This window comes from Euleptes europaea, chromosome 3, assembly GCF_029931775.1.
Source record: "Euleptes europaea isolate rEulEur1 chromosome 3, rEulEur1.hap1, whole genome shotgun sequence".
Lineage (NCBI taxonomy): Eukaryota > Metazoa > Chordata > Lepidosauria > Squamata > Sphaerodactylidae > Euleptes > Euleptes europaea.
The window spans coordinates 69,564,211-69,588,087 of NC_079314.1; the positions used below are offsets into that span (position 1 = coordinate 69,564,211).

General features: G+C 40.3%; 1 protein-coding gene across 4 annotated transcripts in view; it reads left to right on the forward strand.

Annotated features, from left to right (window-relative positions):
• Positions 1-23,877, forward strand: part of MON2 (MON2 homolog, regulator of endosome-to-Golgi trafficking) — a 63,911-nt gene that overhangs the window by 4,608 nt on the left and 35,426 nt on the right. For all 4 annotated transcript variants that reach the window (XM_056847633.1, XM_056847634.1, XM_056847635.1 and 1 more), the window contains exons 2-8: positions 6,974-7,037; positions 16,760-16,887; positions 18,590-18,721; positions 19,816-19,945; positions 20,937-21,034; positions 22,223-22,348; positions 22,629-22,823. In XM_056847633.1, coding sequence (XP_056703611.1) covers positions 6,974-7,037; positions 16,760-16,887; positions 18,590-18,721; positions 19,816-19,945; positions 20,937-21,034; positions 22,223-22,348; positions 22,629-22,823 — 873 coding nt within the window. The remainder of the gene's footprint in view (positions 1-6,973; positions 7,038-16,759; positions 16,888-18,589; positions 18,722-19,815; positions 19,946-20,936; positions 21,035-22,222; positions 22,349-22,628; positions 22,824-23,877) is intronic.

Here is a 23,877-nt window from a genome sequence, read left to right on the forward strand (position 1 = left end):
CTATTTGGGGTTGTGTGCTTGGTTGCCCATGACACTCATTTGCCTTTTATGTCTCTTGTGCTCTCAGTGTTTCAGAACCTGTGACTAGTAGATGCACGTGCATAACCAAACGATGGTTGTGTTTATATACCTGTAGCAACATTAGTAATGCTCTTTAGACTCAGTTATCCCTAAAGTTATATAATTTTATCTGGAGAATGAGTGTTATGATTGTAGGTGGCCTTAAAAAGCAGGCATGGTGTACCCTTCTGTTAGTGGAATTTGTCAGGGCTATCATGTGAATAAGATAGGGGTTCTGTTTTGAGTAGGAGTAGCTTAGGGTCAAAATATTGGGAGCTGCATAAAAGGTAAAATATTTTATTTATGTTAACTAGATAACTTGCTAGTTTTCAGAGGCTCTTGCTGTACTATACAAATCAAGAAATTTGAAATCCCTTTTTTGGAAACACATGCAAAGACTAACAGATCAAGTATAACCAGTCTTTGTGCAATTGAACACTGAAACATGTAATCATATGGCAGTTGATTTATAGCAGTGCTGACAATTGTTGTGTGGGATTTTAAAATATTGAAGATGCTTTCCATACTATGGAACCCTGATAGCTGAATGTTTCACTCCTTGCAAGAAGTCACATCTAATTTTGAGTAGACTAGTAATCTGGTACACATTAATTGTATGTGTGTGTGAAGTGCCATCAAGTCGCAGTTGATGTATGGCAACCCAGTAGGGTTTTCAAGGCAAGACATGTTTAGAGGTGGTTTGCTGTTGCCTTCCCATTCATTACCAACTATTATTAAAATAATCAGTTTGCAGTCAATAAATTTCACAGCCAAATTTCTATAATCATTATTAAGACACTTAAGATCTGTGAGTGACATTTTTATTCAAGTGTGCATTCAGGAAGAAAACATCAGTTTGTGCTTCATGTTTCTTTACACTTATTTTCCAAGGCAGCAGTTTTTTCCTGTAATTATCGGATTTCTAAAGTTTAGCAGAATGATCTATCTTGGTGCTTCACAGAAGGCAAACTGCTCCATACTAAAGTTTCCATAGTGAACTCAGCTAAGTAGCTACCATAGAGTAAAACACAAGTGGGGTGAAGTGGCCCTTAATATCGCTGGGAATCCCTGTGGCCTGCTGCTGTCCCTGAGTCCCCGCCACTCCTATATTGATTCCACGACCTCTACCTGGGGCTTTTTGGCAGCAGGGCTTGTCAATGCTGCCTGAGCCTCGCTTCACCCTCTCTGGTAGGCTGCCGTAGCCCTCTCCAGCCCAGACATCGTGACCCATGTAGGAGCTGCAGTACCCAGACCCACATCACTGGACCAGCCTAGTGACCCTGCTGTGGGCTGCTGCAGCAGCTCCCACTTCTAAGCCTAAATCACATTGCCTAAGCCTCAGCTGTTGCCACCTTGTGCCAACTGTGGATAATGATCCAAGGCTTCTGATGCTGGGGGGACTCAGGCAAAGCTCCAGCACAACCTGCATTCAGAATCTCACCGTCACTGGCAGCCTTAGATCATCATCCGCTGCTGGTGCAGCTCAGCAGAAGCCACCTGGGAGCACCAGGGCTGGGCGATGAAGAGCTGTAGCTGCCAGAGAAGCAGGTGGCACAGCCAGCTGAATCAGGTGCTTCACCGAGGTGCTGTGGGGCCTGTCAGATAGTGTTGAGCTGTGTACTGCAGCTCCTATGTCAACCATGCTGTATGGGCCAAGGAGAGCTTCTGTAGCAAGGGCAGCATGAAGCTGAGGCAGCATTAGGGAGTACTGCTGCTGAAAAATGCCACATGGAGAGGAGAGAGGTACAGGGAAGCTTTTTGGGGGAGGATCTCAGAGTGGAGTGGCAAGTCTACAGGGGAGGCAAAGCAGCATTTCCAAGGGGGTGGAATTTGGGGGAGACGCTTTGACGCTCCCCCCCCCCCGGACCATTTTAGATGTCCAGTCTTATCCTGAACACTAAGGCCTTGATCTAACCAAAATTAAGTACTTAGAACTCTCCCTAAATTTGCCTGGATTGTACCTCAAGTATCTATTGATGTAGCAGTTGTATGTGGAATAAGAAAAATTTGGAGCATTTTTTGTCATATATCTTCTGCCTATATTCTTCCTATAACAGAGTTTACGTGTGGATATTCCAGTGTCAGCCGGGTATTTAATTTTCCACTTCAAGAAGTCCCCCCCTCCTATAAAGGCAGTTAGAAATTATAAAATAAACAAAATATAGTTAAAATTAATGGATTGTTCTTTTTAGTGGTCTCCCTTATATTTAGCTTCAGGAACATGAACACACAAAGCTACTTCTTATCAAAGCAGACAACAGGTCCATACAGTGCATTACCTATTATCTCATTGGTGTGGCAGCAGTCCTCTAAGGCTGCGAACCAAGGTTTTCCCCATGATGTTGTTTTGGTGGTCTCTGAATTCCAGACTTTGTTGAATTAAATGAATTATCTGAATCTTTATCTTTATGACTTTTGATCTGATTTAGTTACTGAAACTGCATGTTGCCTTAGTTGGTGACCTGTGCCAGGAAATAGATGAGGATGTATCTATCCCTGGACCTCTCAGCAACTTTTAGTACCACCAACCATGGTATCCTTCTGTACTGCTTCAGATGAAAGGATGATTTTTTCAGGAGGTCCAAAATCTGGTTCTAGGAGAGTACTGTAATTTCCCCCATGCTTTGAACTGTGGTGTTCTAAAATGTTCCATCATAAATCCAATCCTATTCAACATACACATGAAATCATGTGGGGAGGGGTAAGGAGGTTTTATTTTGGTGTGACAAGTAAGCCAATATTATCTATTTCTATCTTTGTTTTTGATCAGATCCTAGTTATTATTTTATATCATATTTTATTTTTTAAAAATCACATTGTAGTTTACATATGAGTTTTTATCAAGATTTGGGGGAATTTAAAGCTGATTTGGTGGAGCAAGTCAAAAATATTTTAATAAGTATTTAGCAATAAATTTGAATTTGTATTAATTTTTAAATTTGTACACATTGGTTGTGACAACTACATTTCACGTGTTTGTCCAGCATTTTGCATTGTTTTTTTAAAACCTGCAATTTGATCCGAATGCAGCAGATCTGTACAAGTCATTTAGTGATAGTATGACATTTTTCTCTTTCATCCAAGAAAGTATAGAGCTCATGTGGACGCACACATCTTCAGGCAGTTTTGATTTTTTCCTTTGCTAAGTTTGTCACTCTGTGCAGAATAAGTCTAGTGCTAGGAGACAAGATGAGGTTTAAAGCTGAGGTAATAGAAGATTGTGATTCTGACAGATCGTTAATATGAAAAATGTAGCATTACATTGGACTGCTAACTAGGCTATCATTTACAATCATGGCAGGGCTCAGATGACTACAATAAAATTTCATTTCAGAAGCATACGATACTAACAGAGTAATTAAACTAAACAAGTAGTACACACAGCACTCTGGCATTCACACTGAGGCAACTTGTTTGAATGTGTGTGAGCTGGGTGACGACTTGCAAAGTCACACATTTTTGAAACTGAAAGTATTACATAAAGCTTACAGGCATTCATAAAAATTCTTGAAATATTATTGACATTTCATTTTTTCAAGGAGATTTATAGTTAAGGGAAAATCCACTTAATCATCCATTCAAACCAAACTGAAAATTAACTTTTGGTTTTTAACCATGAACAATGATCAAAATTACTTGTATTAAATTTCAACCCAAAGCTATAAAAATATCTGTGTTGGATTTCCTGGTAATATTTAGAAGTATTAAAAATATTTTACAGCTCAGTTCTAACTTAGTGCATCACTGACATGGTGTCAGTATAGCATAGCAGAAAAAAGAAATACCAAAGATGATCCACCTCTAAGGATCTGAGAGCAACTGTCACTGGAATGCATAATGCAACTACCCAGATCCATCTACAGGCTTCTTTTTGTCTTTTTTATTTTGTTTTTAGGTTTGGGAACAAAAATGATAAAAGGAACGCCTGTAGTTAAAAAAAAAAAATGGAAGGCCCTCGTGGCACTTGCTAGTCAATTAAGCGTTCTAGGCTTGATTTCTGTCAGTAAAAGGCAGTAGCTCTACATAAGAGTTCCCGCACTTGGGAAATCTTATATAGATGATGATTATTGTGATATGATATAAGCAATCAGCTCATGCCCAGCAATACTGGCACAGCTCTCGGACGTCACCCTGGCCCCACAGAGAAAACACCAAAGGAAAAATAAAAGGAAATAGCACTCTCCACTGTAGGGAGGACTGACTGTGGCATGCTTAGTAGGAGTCCTGAAACTAACATGCTCCTAAAATTCTTCAGGGTGGGATTTTTAGTCCTTTATGCAACACCAAGAAGCCGGAACACAAGCAAGCAGGGTTGGACTTTGAGGAAGAAAAGGGCCCCAAAGCAAAGGAGGGCACAGAGACAGCCTGTCAGCTGGCTAGCCCCACATCTTACATGGCTCAGCTGGGTGCTTCTTGCAGTTTGCCTGGGCACATCCATCCATGTGCTCTGCATGAGTCACCCAAGCCAGATACAGTCTGCATGAAGCTTTTAGGAGTCAGGCATCTCCATCCCTTCGTGTCACGTGGTTGGCAGGGAGTACACAAAGCTACATTTCACGATACGTTAGGACTTTCCTGATCTTTATGGTGAAAACACTATGGTGATGTTCTCCATCTCCACAGGCTCATTTGGCCAGGGGCAGGACAGTGAGCAACCTGGCATCCCTAGACACCTCAAAGCAGCGCAGGCAAGTGTGGTTTAAAATTGGTGGCGGAAAGTGCCATCAAGTCAGAGCCAAGTTCTGGCCACCCCATAAGGTTTTCAAGGCAAGAGATGAATAGAGGTATTTTGCCATTTCCTGCTTCTGTGTAGTTACACTGGACTTTGCTTGGTGGTCTCATATCCAAGTACTAACCAGGGCTAACCCTGCTTAGCTTCCAAGATCTGATGAGATTGGGCTAGCCTGGGCTGCTCAGGTCAGGGCAGTTTAAAAATAGACTACATAAAATATCATGAAAAATTCATGATTTCATGTCAGTTATGCAGCACGTAATCTGGTCTTTGTGAAGAGTTAGTGCTGTGACCAAATTTGTCAGCTTTGATTTCATATAATATGCCAATTTCTAGATGATGAGTACGAGTAAATACTGAAATTAGAATATGTTGATATTTTTGCAGTCACAGCAAGATAGATATTTTAGCATATCGATTTTATGCTGCTTTAGCAAGATTGCTCTTGGGTACATGTGAAATCTGTGGTGTTTCAAATGTGGTGTGGGATAATGGTAGACCACAGATCTACATGCAGACAGTGCCAGACTGAATTTCTGGCATCTTCAGTTGAAGGATTTCAGGTAGCCGGTGTTGGAAAATACCTTTCTCTTAGATACTGGAGACCCATTGCCAGTTAAAGGAGCCAGTGTTGAATTAGATAACTTGACTCCATGTAAGGTAGCTTAATATGTTCTTGTACAGTCAAGCAGTTAAAAATGTAAGCTGCTATACCTAGACACAACCTATCCCAGGAGCTGCTTGCAGTGAAATAGTATTCATTAAATATATTTTGTTCCAGAATTTGAAACTAATTTAAAATTGATTTAAAATATAAGGGATACAATGAATGAGAAACTTTGCAAATAAATTGCTGTGTGTGTTTGTGCATACGTAGTCAAACACACCCTTTGGATCATGGCAGTGGTCTTATGGGAAAGAAACTAGGCCATTAGATTCTACTTTTGGTGGAAGCAATTTCTGCAACCATGGAAAGAAAAATTACACACACCGTTTTTTTTAATGAATCCATTTTAATTTATTCAAAGCATAGACATAATAAAACCAGACAGTTTAACAGATGTTAAAAATAAGTACAAAATATCATATTAGTGTACAGGAATAATTCAAATTCAGATTTTTAGAAAAAGAACTCAGAGGTATGAAGCATACCTCCTCAAACACTAAAGTCCCATATATATGAACCTAAAATGTATAGCTCTGTGCATCCCCTAGTATGGATAGTATGATCAGCAGGGGAATCAGTGCAGGGCACTGAAGCTCTGTATGTGATTGCAGAGCTTTGAATAGACAGAGCCAACATTTTTTTCCATGAGCATTAAAAATGTGAAGTCTTAGACATCAAGTTTTGTGTCAAGCATTAGTTCTTGGCCATAGATTAGTAGAATATACAGAGCCTTGATTGGCTTAGAAAACAAATGTTTGCTTGAACTGCAAAGATCTGCTGTAGCCTGTTGGGTAGTTATGCATCCAAACTCAAAGGAGGGTACTGTTAAATCTTCATACCTCAAATTCTTCCAAGCAACTTTGATTAAGTAATCCTGTCTTGGTTCTTTGAATAAGTGTACAGCAGAACATAAAAGACCCTGAACAATCCTCTCAGGGAAACAGCAGTTGGTTGACAAGGAGATGTCCCTTTTCATGTTGCATATATACCCTTCTTTGAGCGCATCTTCTGAATGAATGTGCAGTAACAGGAAAATTGATATGAAGTCATGTACAATGGGAAAGTCCAAGCTATGTGGGCATTGATAACTTAAGAACTTCATCAAATCAATGACAAACACAACTGTTGCATCTAGGAAGCAAGCAAGAAGGGGCATGAAAAGGTTCATTAGTAACTCAGAGTCACCCACCAATGGTTCACCTTCCTAAAGGGAAAAAAACACTGCATTTCTTCCACTGCATGAGACCCGCCATTTCCAGAGGACATTCTGTTTGCTTTGGTGTGTGCAGTACATTTCAAAAAGGCACTTCACTGTCTGAAGTCTTGGAATCCTCAAGGTGTCACTCCATGGGGCTCATTGCTAGTCACACTTCTGCCCAGTCTCCCATCAAACAGCAAGATCCACTACACACACTGTTTTTAAATGACTCCATGTGATTAAATTGAAATAATTGTTTTCATATTATTCAACCTGAGTAGTAGCTTTTGATCTAATTATTGTCTCTTCTTTACAGGCTGCTGAATCAGGAATAATAAAAGTTAAAACAATAGCTGCACGAAATACTGACATCTTGGCAGGTAATTATTTGCAAAAAGAATGAAGCCTGAAAGTATATTTTATGTTGAGTTATTTGAAGCAAAGTTTGATGACTTATTTGATACCAGATATTGCTTTAGAACAAAGAAGTTTATAAAATGTTACACTGAAAACATGAGTTTGGATGTTACATCCCTTTTTCCACTGAATAATAGTGCATATGTTGTAGGATTTAATTACTCCCATTTAAATTATTCATTGATGTAAAGGCAAGTTGTAAGTGCAGCACGGCTATTCACTGATGAAAGACTTCTGTGTGAGATATTGTCTTAAAAGAAAAATGGCAGCTACTTGCCTGATAAATGCTGAGGAGGCAGTTTAGTTGTAGTAACCGTGACAATAATCTGGGGAGATTACTTTTTCTGGTTCCCAAGAAAAAGAGATGAAGTGACGGAAAATAGTTTTTCGGCTATTGTATTTATTTTTAGAAGTGGAAAAAGGAAGGGAAAGGGTTGCACAGTCATAAAATAGTGTGATGGTATAATGCTTTTTTTCTTTTTAAAAGAAAGCCTTCATAGTTAACCAACGATGTGCTAGAAACATGTTTCAAAACTCGGGGGCTAGTTTTGAAGGGATGTTATAGGGAGTGCTGTCTAATTTCTGTGGAAAATCAACAAATCTAAAATTTTGCTATATACTTTAACATAGACAGCTGATGTAATTTTCATTTCCTGGAAAAGGGGGGACCCAGATGAGCTAACTGGTATGATCCCTGGTTGGCTATAGTTGAAAAGGAAGGAGTTCAGTGTTTTGAGAAAATTCCAAATAAGAGGCAAAGGGGAATGTTGGGGCAAGGAAGATGCGAGGTGTGTTAGAGGGGGGCTTCACTGCACTGAGATTTTCAGAGCAAATTCCACCGGGTTTCTAGTGGGATACTATGAATTAAGAACTTTCAGTCAAGAATGCCAGTGTATATTGATGTCTGTCTGCCAGATTAAATATACCTTGATAGCCTCAGGCTTAGTGGTCCCAATTAAAGGTCTGGGGCTAGACAACAGAGTGGTTTGTTTGTCCCTGTGCCGGCTGTTTTCCCCCCATTGAGTATGATGCAGTTATACTGAGTTATGCCTTCTGTGCTGACTCTCAACATTTTTATTGTAAATGGCTGAAACTCATTTTTTGGGCCTCTTGGCAGAAAAGAGCTAGTTTCTGTTCCCTGCTGGAGAGGGAAGGAGAGAAGCCTACTGAATGGGGGCTTGGTGACAACAAGAGGAAAGTACTGGATGTTCCCTATTCTTCCACTGATCCAGTAAAAGAGTGAGGGACCTCCCTGGCCTCTACAGAAACTGAGACAAGCTTTAAAGCAGTTGATTCCTTGCAAGTTTCCCTAAGACTCAGAGGAAGATTCCACCAAGCCTTTATGGGTTTAGAACAACATGCAGAAGAATCTCCCTCCTACTCCAGGTTGAAGATTACCTGCAGCATTTTGTTCAGGGGTTCCTTTTCTCAAGTTCTCAATTTGAACTTAATTAACATTTAAGGATGTTTATAGAAGTTGTTGCAGTAGACAGGTTAATAATAGTGACAGATTATTTTAGAGGGAAAGAAAGAACCAATGCATGTCATTCTGTTGCAAACAAACTTCAGTGTCTTCATAATGAATTTGAGCCTAGTGTATTCTCTTTCTTGTACTCCCTCCCATATGTGTTGCTGAATTTAAAGACTTCCTGGTTGAGAAAGCTTTGACCTAACTGCAGCCTGTTGTGACATCCTAATTCAGGTGCTTGGATCTTGTTGTGACATCCTAATTCATGTGTTGGGAGTTTGTTCATTGCCCCCAAACAGGGATTGGATGCTTGGAGTCTCTTTCTTAGGCTCAAACTGGGATTCTAAACCATGGTTTAACAGTGTTTGGAATCCCCAGTTTATAAGGCAAGAAATAAACTCCCACTTGTTGACACACAAAGACCAAGAAGTAAACCAAAAATTAAAAAAATACTTCCAGTCTTGGCTCCTCATGCAAGTGAGCAGGAAGGAAAGAATAAAATGGAAGAGGAATGTACAAGCATGAGAATAAAACAAGCTAGAGATCTTTATAAATAAATCAAAGTTGGGCGTAGCAGATGAATAGAAATTAAACTTCAGTGGGTTAAGGAAGTAAGGATTCATAACACTTTAACAGTCTAGTCACGTGCGTGATTGCTTATAAAAACCTATAATTGTATGAGGTTTACACCTGGATAAATGTGCTTAAGATTGCAGCCTGGGATATTTAACTGGCCTTTGTTACATAGGATGCTGGGGAAAGATTGTTTCTCCAAGTGCATGCTACTGAAATTGTCAGAAAAGGTAATGTAACAAATACTTATTTTTTAAACAGTTTCATGGTTTATTAATAATCCTTGAAATAAGACCAAAAGCTCCATTACCACCTCAGTACCTTAGAAAATGTCAGTTTTCAATGTTATCTTGCACATGTGCTGATAGCTATGTCTGCCATCCAACTCTTAACTGCATGTCTTTCATTCGGTATGATTCTTGTTCTCCTTGGGAGGAGCTGCCGTCAGGCAGCTTCCTCACCCCTTCCACCTCAAGAGCACCCCCTTGGGCTGTGGCGGTGCTGTGCCACCTTTTTTTGGTGGCGCAGCCTCGTTGGAGGCAATGGGGGATTCTCTCCATTTCCTCTATTTCTATTTTTTTTAATCCTTTTTTTTTTTTTGCCTCCACGGTGGCTGGGAAGCCTCTGAGGAGGTGGCTCGGCTATGCTGCTCCCCGCCACCGTGGATCAACCCCTCCGTACAGGGTTGGGCTGCCCAAGATTGCGCTACCTTAATAAAACTTTATGGTCTGATGTTATTTGGAAGGACAGGACCTTCTATCGGTCCAAGTAAAATCTATGGTATGAGCCACCACTGGTCTGCAACTGTTGCGTGACAATATTAGTACCCAGATTTTTACAGTGATTGGAATTTGATATCTGTTATAGCTTAATTATTTTCTGTGTTTGAAATCTGTTGTACTTAGTGTTGGTTGAAAGCACTGCTGGAAAAAAAACAATTTCTAGTAGCTTGAGTTTTTTGGCTTATTAAATTGGGGGAATGTAGATGTTTTTGAGATCTGCTAATGTTGTAAAAGAAAACATATTAGTTGTTGCCCTAAAATATTTTCACTTTATCACTTCTACTTTATATGTTTTATTTTTCTTTTGTTTTTATTGCTGTCATGATTGCTGACATAAGTGGGAAATCTATGCAGGTAATGTCAGCTAAACATCCAAACACACTCAAACTAAGACAACTAGTCAAAAAAGCATTTCATGTTTTCCTTTTTTTTCCTCCTTTCCCTAGATTTAACAGCCATTAGCTATTCATCTGCTATTTCACACTTTTTTTAAGTGAAAATGAAGATTAATTTCTTCTTGATACTACAAAGAGAAAAGTTGTGACCTCTTTCACAAATTCACCAATCTACTTGATCACCGATAGCGTAGTATCCACTTCTCAGAAACTGATATATTTATTTCATGCAATATTGTTTTTTAACATGCTAAAACAATGTGAACTAGGGAATCTATTTGGTCTGGACAAAATGGGCATTTGCGTTGTGCAATAATTTTATTGTATTTCTCTTGCGTCTCGGCTGAGTCTAAGGCATTACACCCTGCCAATAAAAAAGCTCATCTAAACTTGTGGATTTTTAACCAGTGGAAAAAGTACCATTAAACACTATCTGGGAGAGGTGAACATTTACGATTCATGTCCTTGAGCACTAAGAACCAATCCTCATTTAAGATCTTATTTTGTAATCATTTACAGCTTGCTTTCCGAATACTATTCCTTGCAGTTTTCAGTCCCTCTGTTGGAAGGGAAAATCTTTTGTCTAACCTACTGCTCCTGGTGGACATAGAGATATCTGAAATTAACAACTGAAACAAATCAGGAGCTGTTGAGAGAGCCAGTGTGATGTAGTGGTTAAGAGCAGTGGTTTGGAGCGGTGGACTCTGATCTGGAGAACCGGGTTTGATTCCCCACTCCTCCACATGAGCAGCAGAGGCTAATCTGGTGAACTGGATTTGTTTCCCCATTCCTACACATGAAGCCATCTGGGTGACCTTGGGCTAGTCACACTCTCTCAGCCCCACCTACCTCACAGGATGTCTGTTGTGGGGAAGGGAAGGTGACTGTAAGCCAGTTCTTCCTTAAGTGGTAGAGAAAGTCGGCATATAAAAATCAACTCCTCTTCTTCAAAGAAGGAGTACCGAAATTTAATGACAGGTTGTTATCTAATAGATGATAGATTTGGGAGCCCCAGTACTAATTATAGAGTGGAGGAGGCGATACATCATGGAATACCCGGCTAGTTTCTAAAAAATTTAACTTGAAGAATATCAAGATGTTCTATATGGCCAGTGAACAAAATGAAGCAGCATATCTAACAATTGAATGTATGATTGGTCTATATAGGATTATAAAAGCAGGTAGAAATTGCCCTCCTTTGTAAACATGAGGGCAATTTCTTAAGGAAGATAAATGAGGAATATAACTTTTGCATTAACATGTGGCTATGCAGATCCCAATTAATGTTTTTCTTTTGGAGAACTAGAACAATGTTAGTATTTTTGAAGACAAGATTGAATCAACATTGTGCTGGATAAGCCTTATAACTGTCCCAATCTGGATGCTAGGGCGTTTTGAGAAATTTCAACGTTTTGGAAAACAACCATGGCCCAAGTTTTTATCATTATTTTATCATGATGAATAACAGTGGTGTACGTAGGCTTCTGAAGCAGTGTGCTAACTGAGGTTATTTTGAAAAGTTTCTTAGAGTTCCTCTTTAGTTGGAGATCAACGTTACCCAGTGCATCTCCCACAGGCAGATGGGGGTGCCCCAATCAACTGTGCAGTGGAGGGAAGAGGAAGCCAGGGCAGGCTGGGTGTTGGTGCACCACTAAGCTGTGTGGCATGGGGAGGGGGAAGATGGTGGTTTTTTCAAATGAGGCTAATTTTTCAGACCCTGAGTGTGACAACTCTATATAAACCATAAGAACATAAGAAAGGCCCTGCTAGATCAGACCAAGGCCCATCAAGTCCAGCAGTCTGTTCACACAGTGGCCAACCAGGTGCCTCTAGGAAGCCACTAACAAGACGAGTGCAGCAGCACCATCCTGCCTGTGTTCCACCGCACCCAAAATAATAGGCATGCTCCTCTGATACTAGAGAGAATAGGTATGCAGCATGACTAGTGTCCATTCTAACTAACAGCCATGAATACCCCTCTCCTCCATGAATATGTCCACTCCCCTCTTAAAGCCCTCCAAGCTGGCAGCCATCACCACATCCTGGGGCAGGGAGTTCCACAATTTAACTATGCGTTGTGTGAAAAAATACTTCCTTTTATCTGTTTTGAATCTCTCACCCTCCAGCTTTAGCAGATGACCCCGTGTTCTAGTATTATGGGAGAGGGAGAAAAACTTCTCCCTGTCCACTCTCTCCAAACCGTGCATAATTTTATAGACCTCTATCATGTCTCCCCTCAGCCGCCTTCTTTCCAAGCTAAACAGCCCTAAGCGTCTTAACCGCTCCCCATAGGACAGTTGCTCTAGTCCCCTAATCATTTTGGTTGCTCTTTTCTGCACCTTCTCAAGCTCTGTAATATCATTTTTTAGGTGTGGTGACCAGAACTGTACACAGTATTCCAAGTGGGGTCTCACCATAGATTTGTACAAGGGCAGTATGATATTGTGAGGGTCTGTATGCCTTTGCCTGGTGTATTTCCCCCCCCCCCTCCTGGACTCGTAAAAGCAGTCCAGGCCTTTTGCCTTTTCTTGGTTCAGGCGCTGGGTCTGACAGGCCCCGGGTTGGAATGTCTCTTCCCACGTCCACCTCCCTTGCTCTCTCTGACTCCCTCCCGCCAGCTGTGGCCTTGGTGGGTAGAGAGCCTAACGAGTTCCCTGAGGTCTTTGATGTTCTTGTACCATACACAATTATCTCGTAGATTCCCATAACATACAAGCTCCAATCACAACAACCCCATTTAACAAGGGAACAATCAAGCTTTCAGGCACCAATCAACCTTAATCACCCACTGGCACAACAATCACAACCCTTTCCTAGCAAACTTCAATTAAATTCTCAGTTTAGTTAGGCTTCCCAGCATTTTAAAAAAGGCAAAGTTTAAACTCACTCCTGCCTGTAGTCCCCAGCTCAGCTGAATCAAAATGCAGCCTCTACTGAATCAAAATGCAACCATCTACTCAAAATCTACTGCAATGGCCTTATTTGAGGCGTGGGCTGCTAGTTCAGGACTGAGGGCTATGCTGTATCATGATTTGGAAACCCACAACTAATTTGCTTACTGCGTAACATACATGCAATTTATGGTATAATGCAACAATTGGCAAAAGGTAGATTGTAGTCTGCTGGATTTCCAGTCAGCGGTCCTTCAACTGTTAGATGCTGGGATTCTTGCAAAGAATGCTGGATTAAGTGTCTCTTGGTCTGAGTTTGCAAGGCATGTCTATTCTTAAGCAAGAGGTACACATCTCAGTTATGTGTTACATGTTGGAAGATCCTGAGCATACATTCTTCCTTTGGGGACAGTGCAACTGTAAAAAATTAAATAGACCAAGTAAGACTGAAGTCAGCCCACCATTGATTTAACAGATATTGTTGGATTTGATTCACTAAGGTCTGGCACTGAAAGTCATGAAGCTCACAGCATGTGCTATGCTGTTCAGAAGCAACAGTCTCTCCTTACATTGTTTATCTGGCTGTTGTGGGAAATTTAGAAAATACTCAGATCTTGAGTTTCTTCAGACAAAAAATATGCTTGGGGACCTGACAGAAATCTGTTGATGATGACAGCAGTGGTTGTCAGATTTGTAAATTTAATGAACTTCATCAGTATATTAATCAACTAAAGCAGAAGTGTAGAACTCAGTTGTTATGAGGGCCAGATATGACATAAATGTCACTTGGTCAAGCCAGGCCAGGTCTTGCCAGCCCAGATCAAGAGTGGGGAGGGTGGCTGCCTTGGCTGGCTTGCGGGCTGAATAAGAGCTCTCAAGGGGCCGGATCCGTCCCATGGGCCTTATGCTTGACACTGCTGAACTAAAGCTTTTATTTATTAATCTCAGGCAAGGAGGCATGATGTTGAAAATCATATTTTATTTTTAAAGCTATTTTAACACTGGTATGTTAGTGTAATAGCAAATGAAGAAAACAATTTGCGTTAAATGCTCCATGTAAAGTAAACTAGCAAAATGTATCTGTTGGCATTGCAAAGCTTCTGGGTAAATGCCGTGTTGAGGCACTTACTGGGATAATTTAATGATTTTAATTTCAAAAAGTGTAACTTATTTCACACATTAATGAATTCAACAATGGCCTTTATGTTCAAGTATTGTAACATGCAAATCTGATTATTAATAATTTTTTGATTAAAATGATTAGATTTTAGAGCTAGCATGGTGTAGTGGTTAGGAGTGCTGGACTCTAGTCTGGAGAACCAGATTTGATTCCCCGCTCCTCCACATGCAGCCTGCTGGGGGACCTTGGGCTAGTCACAGTTCTCTCCGAACTCTGTAAGCCCCACCTACCCCACAAGGTGTCTGTTGTGGGGAGAGGAAGGGAAGGAGACTGTAAGCTGCTTTGAGACTCCTTAAAGGTAGAGAAAAGTGGGGTATAAAAACCAACTCTTCTTCTACTCAGTGAAAGCAGTAGTTTGTGGCCTGATTTAAATGAAATGCTGGCAAGGCAAAAGAATGTACCCTGTGTTTTCTCTAGTGCTTCATTTAAATTGTGTTACTACCCTTTCAAAGAATCTATGCATGCTTTGTCAGCATGCTAAAAGTCCATAGCCCATGTGGGCGATGCTCTTCCCTACTAAAGCTGCATAGTTGCATTGTCTTGGTAGCAGCTCCATTTAAATGACAGACTGAGCACATTCACAGTCACACAGGTAAGAGTTTTGGTTGGGTTTTGTGTTTTGCTCACCAACATCACATTTAAATTGGGCCTTAGCCCTACCATTCAAAACAGCTCATGCCACTGTCCCAGTTAGCACTTTTACATTGCATTCACCCAGAAACTTCACAGTGCCCACATTACACAAAATTTGTCATGAAATAAAGACAACTCCCTAGTCATCTTTGCAGCTTGAACAATAACAGTAATTCACATAACCTGTGCAGAATTCTGCAGCTCTAAGGGCACTTTCCTGGGGGTAGCCCTCATTAAATAACATGGGACTTACTTCTGAGTGGTCCTGCTTAGGATTGTTCCCTCAGAGTCTTTTGTCCTCCATCAATAATTTATCATTGTCCAATATTCCCACAAATACTAATCCAGAACTGATATGACAGGAGTCCCCAATTGGCTCCCGTGGACACCGTGGTGCCCACCAACACCTTTCTTAGTGCCCACCAAGTATATTTAGAAAGTGGGTGGGGTCAGGTGGGGCTCTTACCCAGAAAGGCTTCTGGCTGGCCACTGAAGAGCTGATTGGTTATGCAGATTAAAATAATGTTGTTTTAGCGACAGCTGCCACCATAGTGTTGGTTTTATTCTCCCTCATTCGTCTTTCCTAATGTCTTTTTAAAATTGCCCCTTTGCACTTCAGCTTCCCCATATGTATGGCTGTGCCCCTGCGACAGCCATTTTGTGGTTGTGCCCACCACCTTTTGTCAGAATTCCAAAGGTGCCCACAGGCTCAAAAGCATTGGGGGACCTCTGCAATAGAACACCTCCGTGAAGTGCTGGAGGATAATAACCTCCCTCTGGTCATCCAGTGCAATGCCGGTGGGAAGAGGACATATCTACTTGTGTTATATTGCACAAGCATCAATTGTTTTTCCAGTGTATGTGTTTATTTTTAATTGTTTTGCAGCTATCTCCATTATTCCCAGTAACAATGTGAGCTATTGTTTGACCAAACATTGGTCCCATAGAAAGCAAATTGTGTGATAATTTGGTTTATAGGAACGGCTCACAAAGTGATAATTTTAGCCCTGTATTGTTTGTACATAGTGTTTCTTAATAAGAAGACACTGCTTCTGAATGTGAATTTTCAATTTTTAGTTGTCATGGTGGGTTTATGTAGGTGGGGGTTGTTAATTACTGCTGATCCATGGCAAAAATTGCTAGAAGTTACAGTAGTGGGGGATTGGAACCTAGCACTTTAACGTTCAGCTTCTGTGGTAGTGGTAGAATGAATCAGTGTTGAAACAAGGGTGTTTATGAGATTTCAGAGGAAAGGAGGCAGAGGAAATCAGATTTCCTGTTCAGTAATCCCCGTATTCCTAGATTGTAGCCACAGAAACCTATAACCATTGGGCAATCTTGCTCACTGCAGTGGCAGGAAGCAGCTTTCCAGGATCCCAGCGAGAAATTGTGCTCTTTCTCGTAGCTTGAGGTCCATGGCACATAGAAAAGAAACTGAAAGCAGCAGAAGGTGAATGGGCGGGATGGGCTAATTTGAACAGGGTAGCAAGGAGGGGCTGAGGAAGCGAGATGGTTTGAAGAGAAAATGCTGCGCTAATGGGCAGGCTAAAGAAAGTCAAAATAGCTTTGGCTTTTTTTCACTTTCTCTTGACTTCTTCAAAATATGACTTTATGTAAAAATTAAGTAAAAGTTACAAAATGGAAACTATTTAAGCTTTTGAGTGTTTTAATGTATCATAACATTGTTAGTGACTGTGTTAAAATGGAAGAAATTAGTTAGGTCTGTAAACTACTGATTTTTTGTTTGTTTGTTTGTTTAAAAGCCTTGAAGGAGAACAGCTCAGAGGTGGTGCAGCCTTTCCTAATGGGTTGTGGAACAAAGGAACCAAAGATAACTCAGCTATGTCTAGCAGCTATACAGAGGCTCATGTCTCATGAAGTTGTTTCAGAGGTAAGACTGGGATAGTTAACTGATACTGTGAAGATATTGCCTAACATTGTACATAAGTGGACAGTTCAGGACTTTAACAAAGATTTGTGTAGGGGTGCTATCAACATTTTGAATACAATAATATACTTCTAATATCCTATCTTGAATTTTAATTTGCTGTTTAAATCCCTGGGTATTATGAGAATTACAGGGCAGTCCAGAACTGAGAAAACTGTCTGCCTGGAATAAGTGTAAAAGAGGAATTTCATGTCCATACATTATTTATGTTGTTAAAAGCATAAGGTTGCTAAAGACCCTTTATATAACTAATGCGTGTGTGTAAAGTGCTGTCAAGTCGCAGGCGACTTATGGCGACCCCTTTTTGGGGTTTTCAAGGCAAGAGATTTACAGAGGTGGTTTGCCAGTGCCTTCCTCTGCACAGCAACCCTGGTATTCCTTGGCGGTCTCCCATCCAAATACTAATCAGGGCTGACCCTGCTTAGCTTCTGAGATCTGATGAGATCAGGCTAGCCTGGGCCATCCAGGTCAGGGCATATAACTAATACACCTACCTTTAAAAACTTCAGTTGATATGGTTGTTAGGTCTGGTGATTAATAAACAAAAAGAAATAATAAAATAAAGTGTAGTTCAACAGGTAACCCCAGTTGGGTCGGGTACAGAGGCAACCTACCATGCTTAAACAACTGAGACCTGTTCCTTCCTTCTGTTCCCCTTTTGTGTGGATATTCCCCTTATGTTTCAAGCTTCAAATATTAGTTAGCATTCTGGTAGCCAGTATGGTGCAGTGCATAGAGTTTAGCACTTGGCTTAGGGACTTTCTGATATTGATCCCACTAGTTGACTTTGACTAATCGCTCTCTCTTGGTTGAGCTGTTTTAAATAGTGTTGTATAGAGGGTTGGGGGAGGGTAAGAACCATGTATGAGTTCTTGAATGGTCACATTAAAGTATGTAATTTAACATTTTTCAATCATGGTTGGGAGTTGGTATACAAAGTGCGGCTTAAGCATTTTATGATAAGTATAATCTCAGTGTAGGTGCAACACAAGTCTTGTTTGGCTTCAAAACTGAACAGGGATGTCTACATGAAGAGGGAAGGGGCAACATGCCTGTGTGGAATTAAGCACATGCATCATGCCATAGCTTATTGTGAAAGCCAGATAGTCAATAAAAACCCAGTAATTACAGTGTGTCCAAGGTTATATAGTAGTGCCAACACTAAGAGAATTATTTTTGTAGTTTAAACGTGTTATAAGAAGTGAGGGCATAATTAAAGCAGGAGAATAGCTGAATAATATGATGAGGAAACCATTTGTATGATCAGAAAGGAATGGTTAATGCAATATTTATAGAGAGACTTTGTAATTTAAATAATTTTATTTATTTAATTATTTAAAGAAATACTCTTTAATTTACATGTACATTTAAACCAGATTGTAAAAAGTTCCTAAAGTGTTTAAAAAGTACTTTCTTTATCAAAGTTTAGTGTACTTTGTAAACTAGAACCAAAGCATACTGTTATGCATCTCTCACAGTGGTAATTTCTTGCTGTTAACATGGTTTTAAGTTTCTAATGAGAAATGTGAAAACACATGATTTTAAAAAATTATATTGGTTCATATTTTCTTTAAATGTAAATAATTTAATATTCTTGTATGACTGGCACCCACTCTCACAGCCATATTACATAATTTTTCCCAAGGTTGCAGCTGGAAATGTTATAAATATGCTTTGGCAATTGATGGAAAATAGTCTTGAAGAACTCAAGCTACTCCAGACAGTTCTTGTATTATTAACAACCAACACAGTTGTCCATGATGAAGTACTTTCTAAGGTAGGCAATTCATTCTGGCAATACAGATAATTGATTTAGGTATTATATTTGTTATAATCAATTCATTATAGTAGATTTCAAAATTTCACTGTGACTGAGTAACAGCCCATTCCTGAGCTGATGGCGTAGGGGAGCTGTGGGGAAGAGGCGCAGCAGGGCTTCATGTGCACTAACTGTACATGGAGCCTTTTGCAGCAGGGAAAATATGGCCTCCAGGGCCATTTCAAGTTTCAGGAAACAGTGTGTGGCGGAAGGATGAAGCCCTTCTAGGCCTGCAACCAGGCAGTCTGGAGGTTATTTCAGCTTGGGAAAATGGCAGAGGGAGGCAGGCCAAAGCCCCCTTTCCCCCTGTGCTATGGACCCATGCCAAATTGGGCCCCTGAGCACTTTGGAACTTAAGTTCCCCAATGTCACATTTTGCTGTGAACACATTTGTCTGTGTTCAGGTTGAAGTAACCCCAGCTCAGCCTGTGCCAGACTCAACGTCTACTTTGGGCCTAGTATGTTCTTGCTGAATGGATATAGCATAAGAGTAGTACAGTAAAGAGAATGCTCTTCAGCATCTTTGTACATGATACAGAAGTGTTGAAAGTTGCTGCATAACTCACTTTTATAGCCCCCGCCTCTGTGTAATATGTGGAGAACCTTCTAACAGAATGGAGGGGACAGTTTTTAACATAAGAAGAGCCTAAACTATTACGTTACCATGAATTGTGTCTGGATGGCAAGTGGGAACCAGTGCAAACTGTATACAGTTAAGATAATTTGCTCCCTTATAATTAGGAAGTGAACCACCATGTTTTATACCAGCAAATATTTCCAAACAGTCATCAGACCAATGCATTCTGAACTTGAAGCTGAAAGTTAATAAATTAGTTAATAAATCTGACTTATTTGGAGGAGAAATATTCAAAGTTAAAACAAATATAGCATTCTAGATTTTGAAAGTAGTGACGTTTTCCATAGCTTAGTTTTGCACTTATAGTTGAAGAAAGATTATATAAAAATACCAAGATACCAAGACTTTATTATAGTATTTATAGATCTAAAATGTATTTGGCTTGTGTAATTAGTACTGTTTGGGTTTGTTTTAGGCTATAGTTCTTTGTTTTCGACTACATTTCACAAAAGACAATATCACAAATAATACTGCAGCTGCCACAGTACGGCAAGTAGTTACTGTTGTTTTCGAAAGAGTGGTTGCTGAGGATGAACGCTACAAAGGTGAGTATATGTTTATGTACAGTATGTTTTGTAGAATTAATTTTGGTGTGCCTGGTAGATTTCTCTCTGTAAGGAAGTGAGCCACCATGTTTTATCAGCTAAAATGTTCGAACCACTGCTAATACAGTAGTATCCTTATACAAAAATTGATCATATTTTTATATGGTAGATTTCCAACCAGCTCATACATGGGTTTATCCCATTCTATCCATGCAACAATTTTGTGAGGCAGGATATACACTGTGAGAAGATCATCTGAGCTTTAAGGCAAATTGGGAATTTGAGTCCATTCAACCATTACACTTCAGTGATAAACTAAAGAATTGTTTTTTTTAAATTACGCAATAGCTGGAATCCAGCCACTTGTCAGCAGAACACACACAGATTTTCCCCTGCATTTTTATCCAACCCAGAAGTTCCTTTTAACCCCGGAAACATTATTCCTGGGATTGAGGGACCACTGTGAACAAAACAGCTGGAGAAGAGGCAGTTTTACCCTACTATCATGTCTCACTTCAGCCTCCTGACCCACACGACTCTTTGTCCATGATTCCAGAAATAATATTTTGGGAGAATTGGGAAGAACTCCTGCAGTGGGAGAAAGTGGGGAAAATCTGCACCCACCAACACCTTCTACTAGCCGTTGGTTGGATCCAAGACAATATTCATGTGATTTTCTAATGAGACTTTCTGATGTAGGCTTAAGAAAAAGGGGTTTCTTAGTAACAGCCCAACATTTTCCTTGACTTAGAACACACTTATGGACTGCCATTAATGTACTAAAAGTTTTCTGAATGCTTGGTATTGTTTCTTTGAATTTGAAAAAGCAGCTGTGTGGGAGTGTCTTCTGTATGGTTATAACAGGGAAACAGTGCCCTGGGGGAGGGTGGCATCTGCCAAACCACATACATTATTGCATCATTCGTGGTTAACATGAGAACGAACAGAATGCTTGGCATGTGTTCTTGAACTGGATTTGTGTCTTATGCAGATGTTGTTGAGCAACCAATAGGAATTCAAGGAAACAGTAACAGAAGATCTGTTAGTACCTTGAAACCGTGCGCTAAAGATGCATATATGCTTTTTCAGGTATTGGCAATTATTTGTTTCTTCTTAACTGCATACTTGTCATTCTGTTTTATAAGACAATAAAATTCATACAAATGCTTCAGTTTATGTGAATAGGCAACAGACAAATAGTAAAAGATAACAGACTTAATATTGCATAGAAGAAATGCAGGAGAGATTCTACTGCTGAATTCTGTATATTTTAGAAGAAAAGCAACAGTTCATCATGCCAACTGAGACCAGTACCAATAAATCAGTGCATTTACAAGGCAAATTCAATGAGTTGATATAAGATGGACTTGACTCAGATAGCTCAGGTTAGTCCAGTCTTGTCAGATCTCAGAAACTAAGCTGGGCCAGCCCTGGTTACTACTTGGATGGGAGGACACCAAGGAAGGCTAGCATTACTATGCAGAGGCAGGCTGCGACTTGACAGCAAAAACATACATATGTATTATATAGGGAAAATATAAAAATACAGAACTGGAGATAATTGGCTAGTTTACAGAGACTGCCTTAAAGAGCCCTCCTCTGTTGTTGCTTTCTCCATGGCTGTGGAGTTTTGCCAGAGTGGTTTCCAAAGCCTCCTGGTCCAGACACCAGAATTAGTTGCACTTCTTTTCAAATGTGTGGTAGCCACTTCCTAGTTATTCTTAGTGTTTGCTGCAGCTCGGCAGTCTGCAGATGCATGCATGAATGGAGAGTTGCAACTGCATCTCAGACTCCTTTTATGGACTGCTTCCTCCAAGGTGAAGATAACTGTCCTTGTACCAGCATTGTGGTGCTGGTGGGGAAGCAGGAAGTGCTGTACTGGGCCAATATTCATTTGTTTGCGTTAGAAAAATGTTTTAGTAACCTGGTAAAGGTCCTTTCAGATTCCACTAGATTCTGAAAGACTGGTTAAACTATAGCCTGCCAAGTTAATGAGAAATCACGTAAAATATTTAACAGAACTCAGCATACGATATTAAATACCACTTTGACGTTATTAGTTTTCTAGTCATTATTTTCAAAACTAATGTTCATATTAGCTTTTATTCCCCTCATAGTATAATTATTGGTATTTAATGTGCATTAAACTACATTTCCAATGTACTTTTACTATTGAAAGGATGTAAGAGGCATAGAAATTTACAGTTTATTGAGACTGATGAATCCCAGTGAAGTAAGAATACAAGAAAATTCAATCTGGCCATTTCCCCCTCTTAGGATCTTTGTCAACTGGTAAATGCTGATGCCCCTTACTGGCTTGTAGGCATGACAGAAATGACTCGAACGTTTGGTTTGGAACTTCTTGAGTCAGTCCTCAATGATTTTCCACAAGTATTTTTACAAGTAAGTTTTTGTTTGCTTTTAATTTCATAAAGGTGAACAGAGAGAATTTTGCTATTAGAGTTTTAGAAATAAAATATATTCTAATTATGAGTATGCAAGGATTGCTGAAAGATTATTAATCATGCTTTAGCCTTTTTCAGTGTGATGCTGTTGCTACCCATGACACATAACTTTGATTGCCTTTCAGTTAACTTCACTTTTAGTAAATAATCGAGACTTATGTGTAAGTTTTTAATAAGTCATAAAGCACACTCTTAATACGTTTTTTGTATTCTTTCAGCATCAAGAATTCAGTTTCCTCCTTAAAGAAAGAGTTTGTCCACTTGTTATAAAGCTCTTTTCACCAAATATCAAATTCCGACAAGGTTCCAGCACTTCATCTTCACCGGCACCAGTGGAGAAACCTTATTTTCCTATCTGCATGCGTCTATTGAGAGTAGTTTCTGTTTTGATCAAGCAGTTTTATAGCTTGCTGGTAAGAATGCATATTACTATCAGAGTTTTGCACCAGGGTCCTGAAGGCCTGCCCTCTCTCATATTAATTTTCCCATCTTTCACAATCTACTTTGAAGGCCCTGCTGGCGGGGGGCATTTCAGAAGTTAAGCAGGGCATTGTCTTTGGTGGCATCCTAGCTGTGGTCCCCAGAAGAGTTCATGTGGTGCCAACTATGCTAACATCTTCACTGTCCTTTTTACAGGCCTGATGCACTCTTGGCTGTGCTAAAGCAGCAGTCAGTGCACAAAAATTTCCATTTTAGCAAAACAAACAAACAAAAAACACTAATATTCCTCCCCTTTCTGTTAGGCAAGGAGATGACAATCCAGGCAGGGATAATTTCCGTTTGTACTCCCAGAGGTCTGCAGAAGAACAGAGGGCAAAAGTGTACGGCTCTGACAACTCTATGAACTAATGAAATTATAATGCTTTCTCTTGTCTATAGGGCCATCTTAACGCATGGGCCCGATGGGCACTTGCCCGGGGGCCCCACGAGCATAGGGGCCCTATGCTAATCTGTGTATGTTAAGTGACTTGCCATAAATAAATACTATTATCGACCATTTACTTTTTATTCCTGTGAGTGGTTGTCGTAGGGGCCCCAGCACACTGGTTTGCCCAGGGGCCCATAATGCTGTTAAGACGGCCCTGCTTGTCTAGGGTTGCCAAATATTCTCTGGCAACTAGCGGCAGCGGGGGTGGCCTAGCCTGGTGTCTCAGTGACAGTGCCAACAACGCAGCAACATTGCATTTGCCGTGTGTTGGAAGTTAAGTCATTGTGATGCGGGGACACTCTGGTATTTAGGCAAAAACTCTATGGTAGAAACAGGTTCTACCATAGAGGTTTTTGCCCAAATACTAGAGCGTCCCAACATTGCCGGTAATGCAGTTATGTCACCTCCGTTGTGCTCCAAAAGTAGCATTGCTAGCACTGTTGCTGAGATGCCAGGCTAGACCTCTCCTACTGCCAATGTCCCCTTGCCAGCCAGCTGTTTGGGGGCAGGGCCCAGTGGCAGGGGATCCCCTGCCCCTG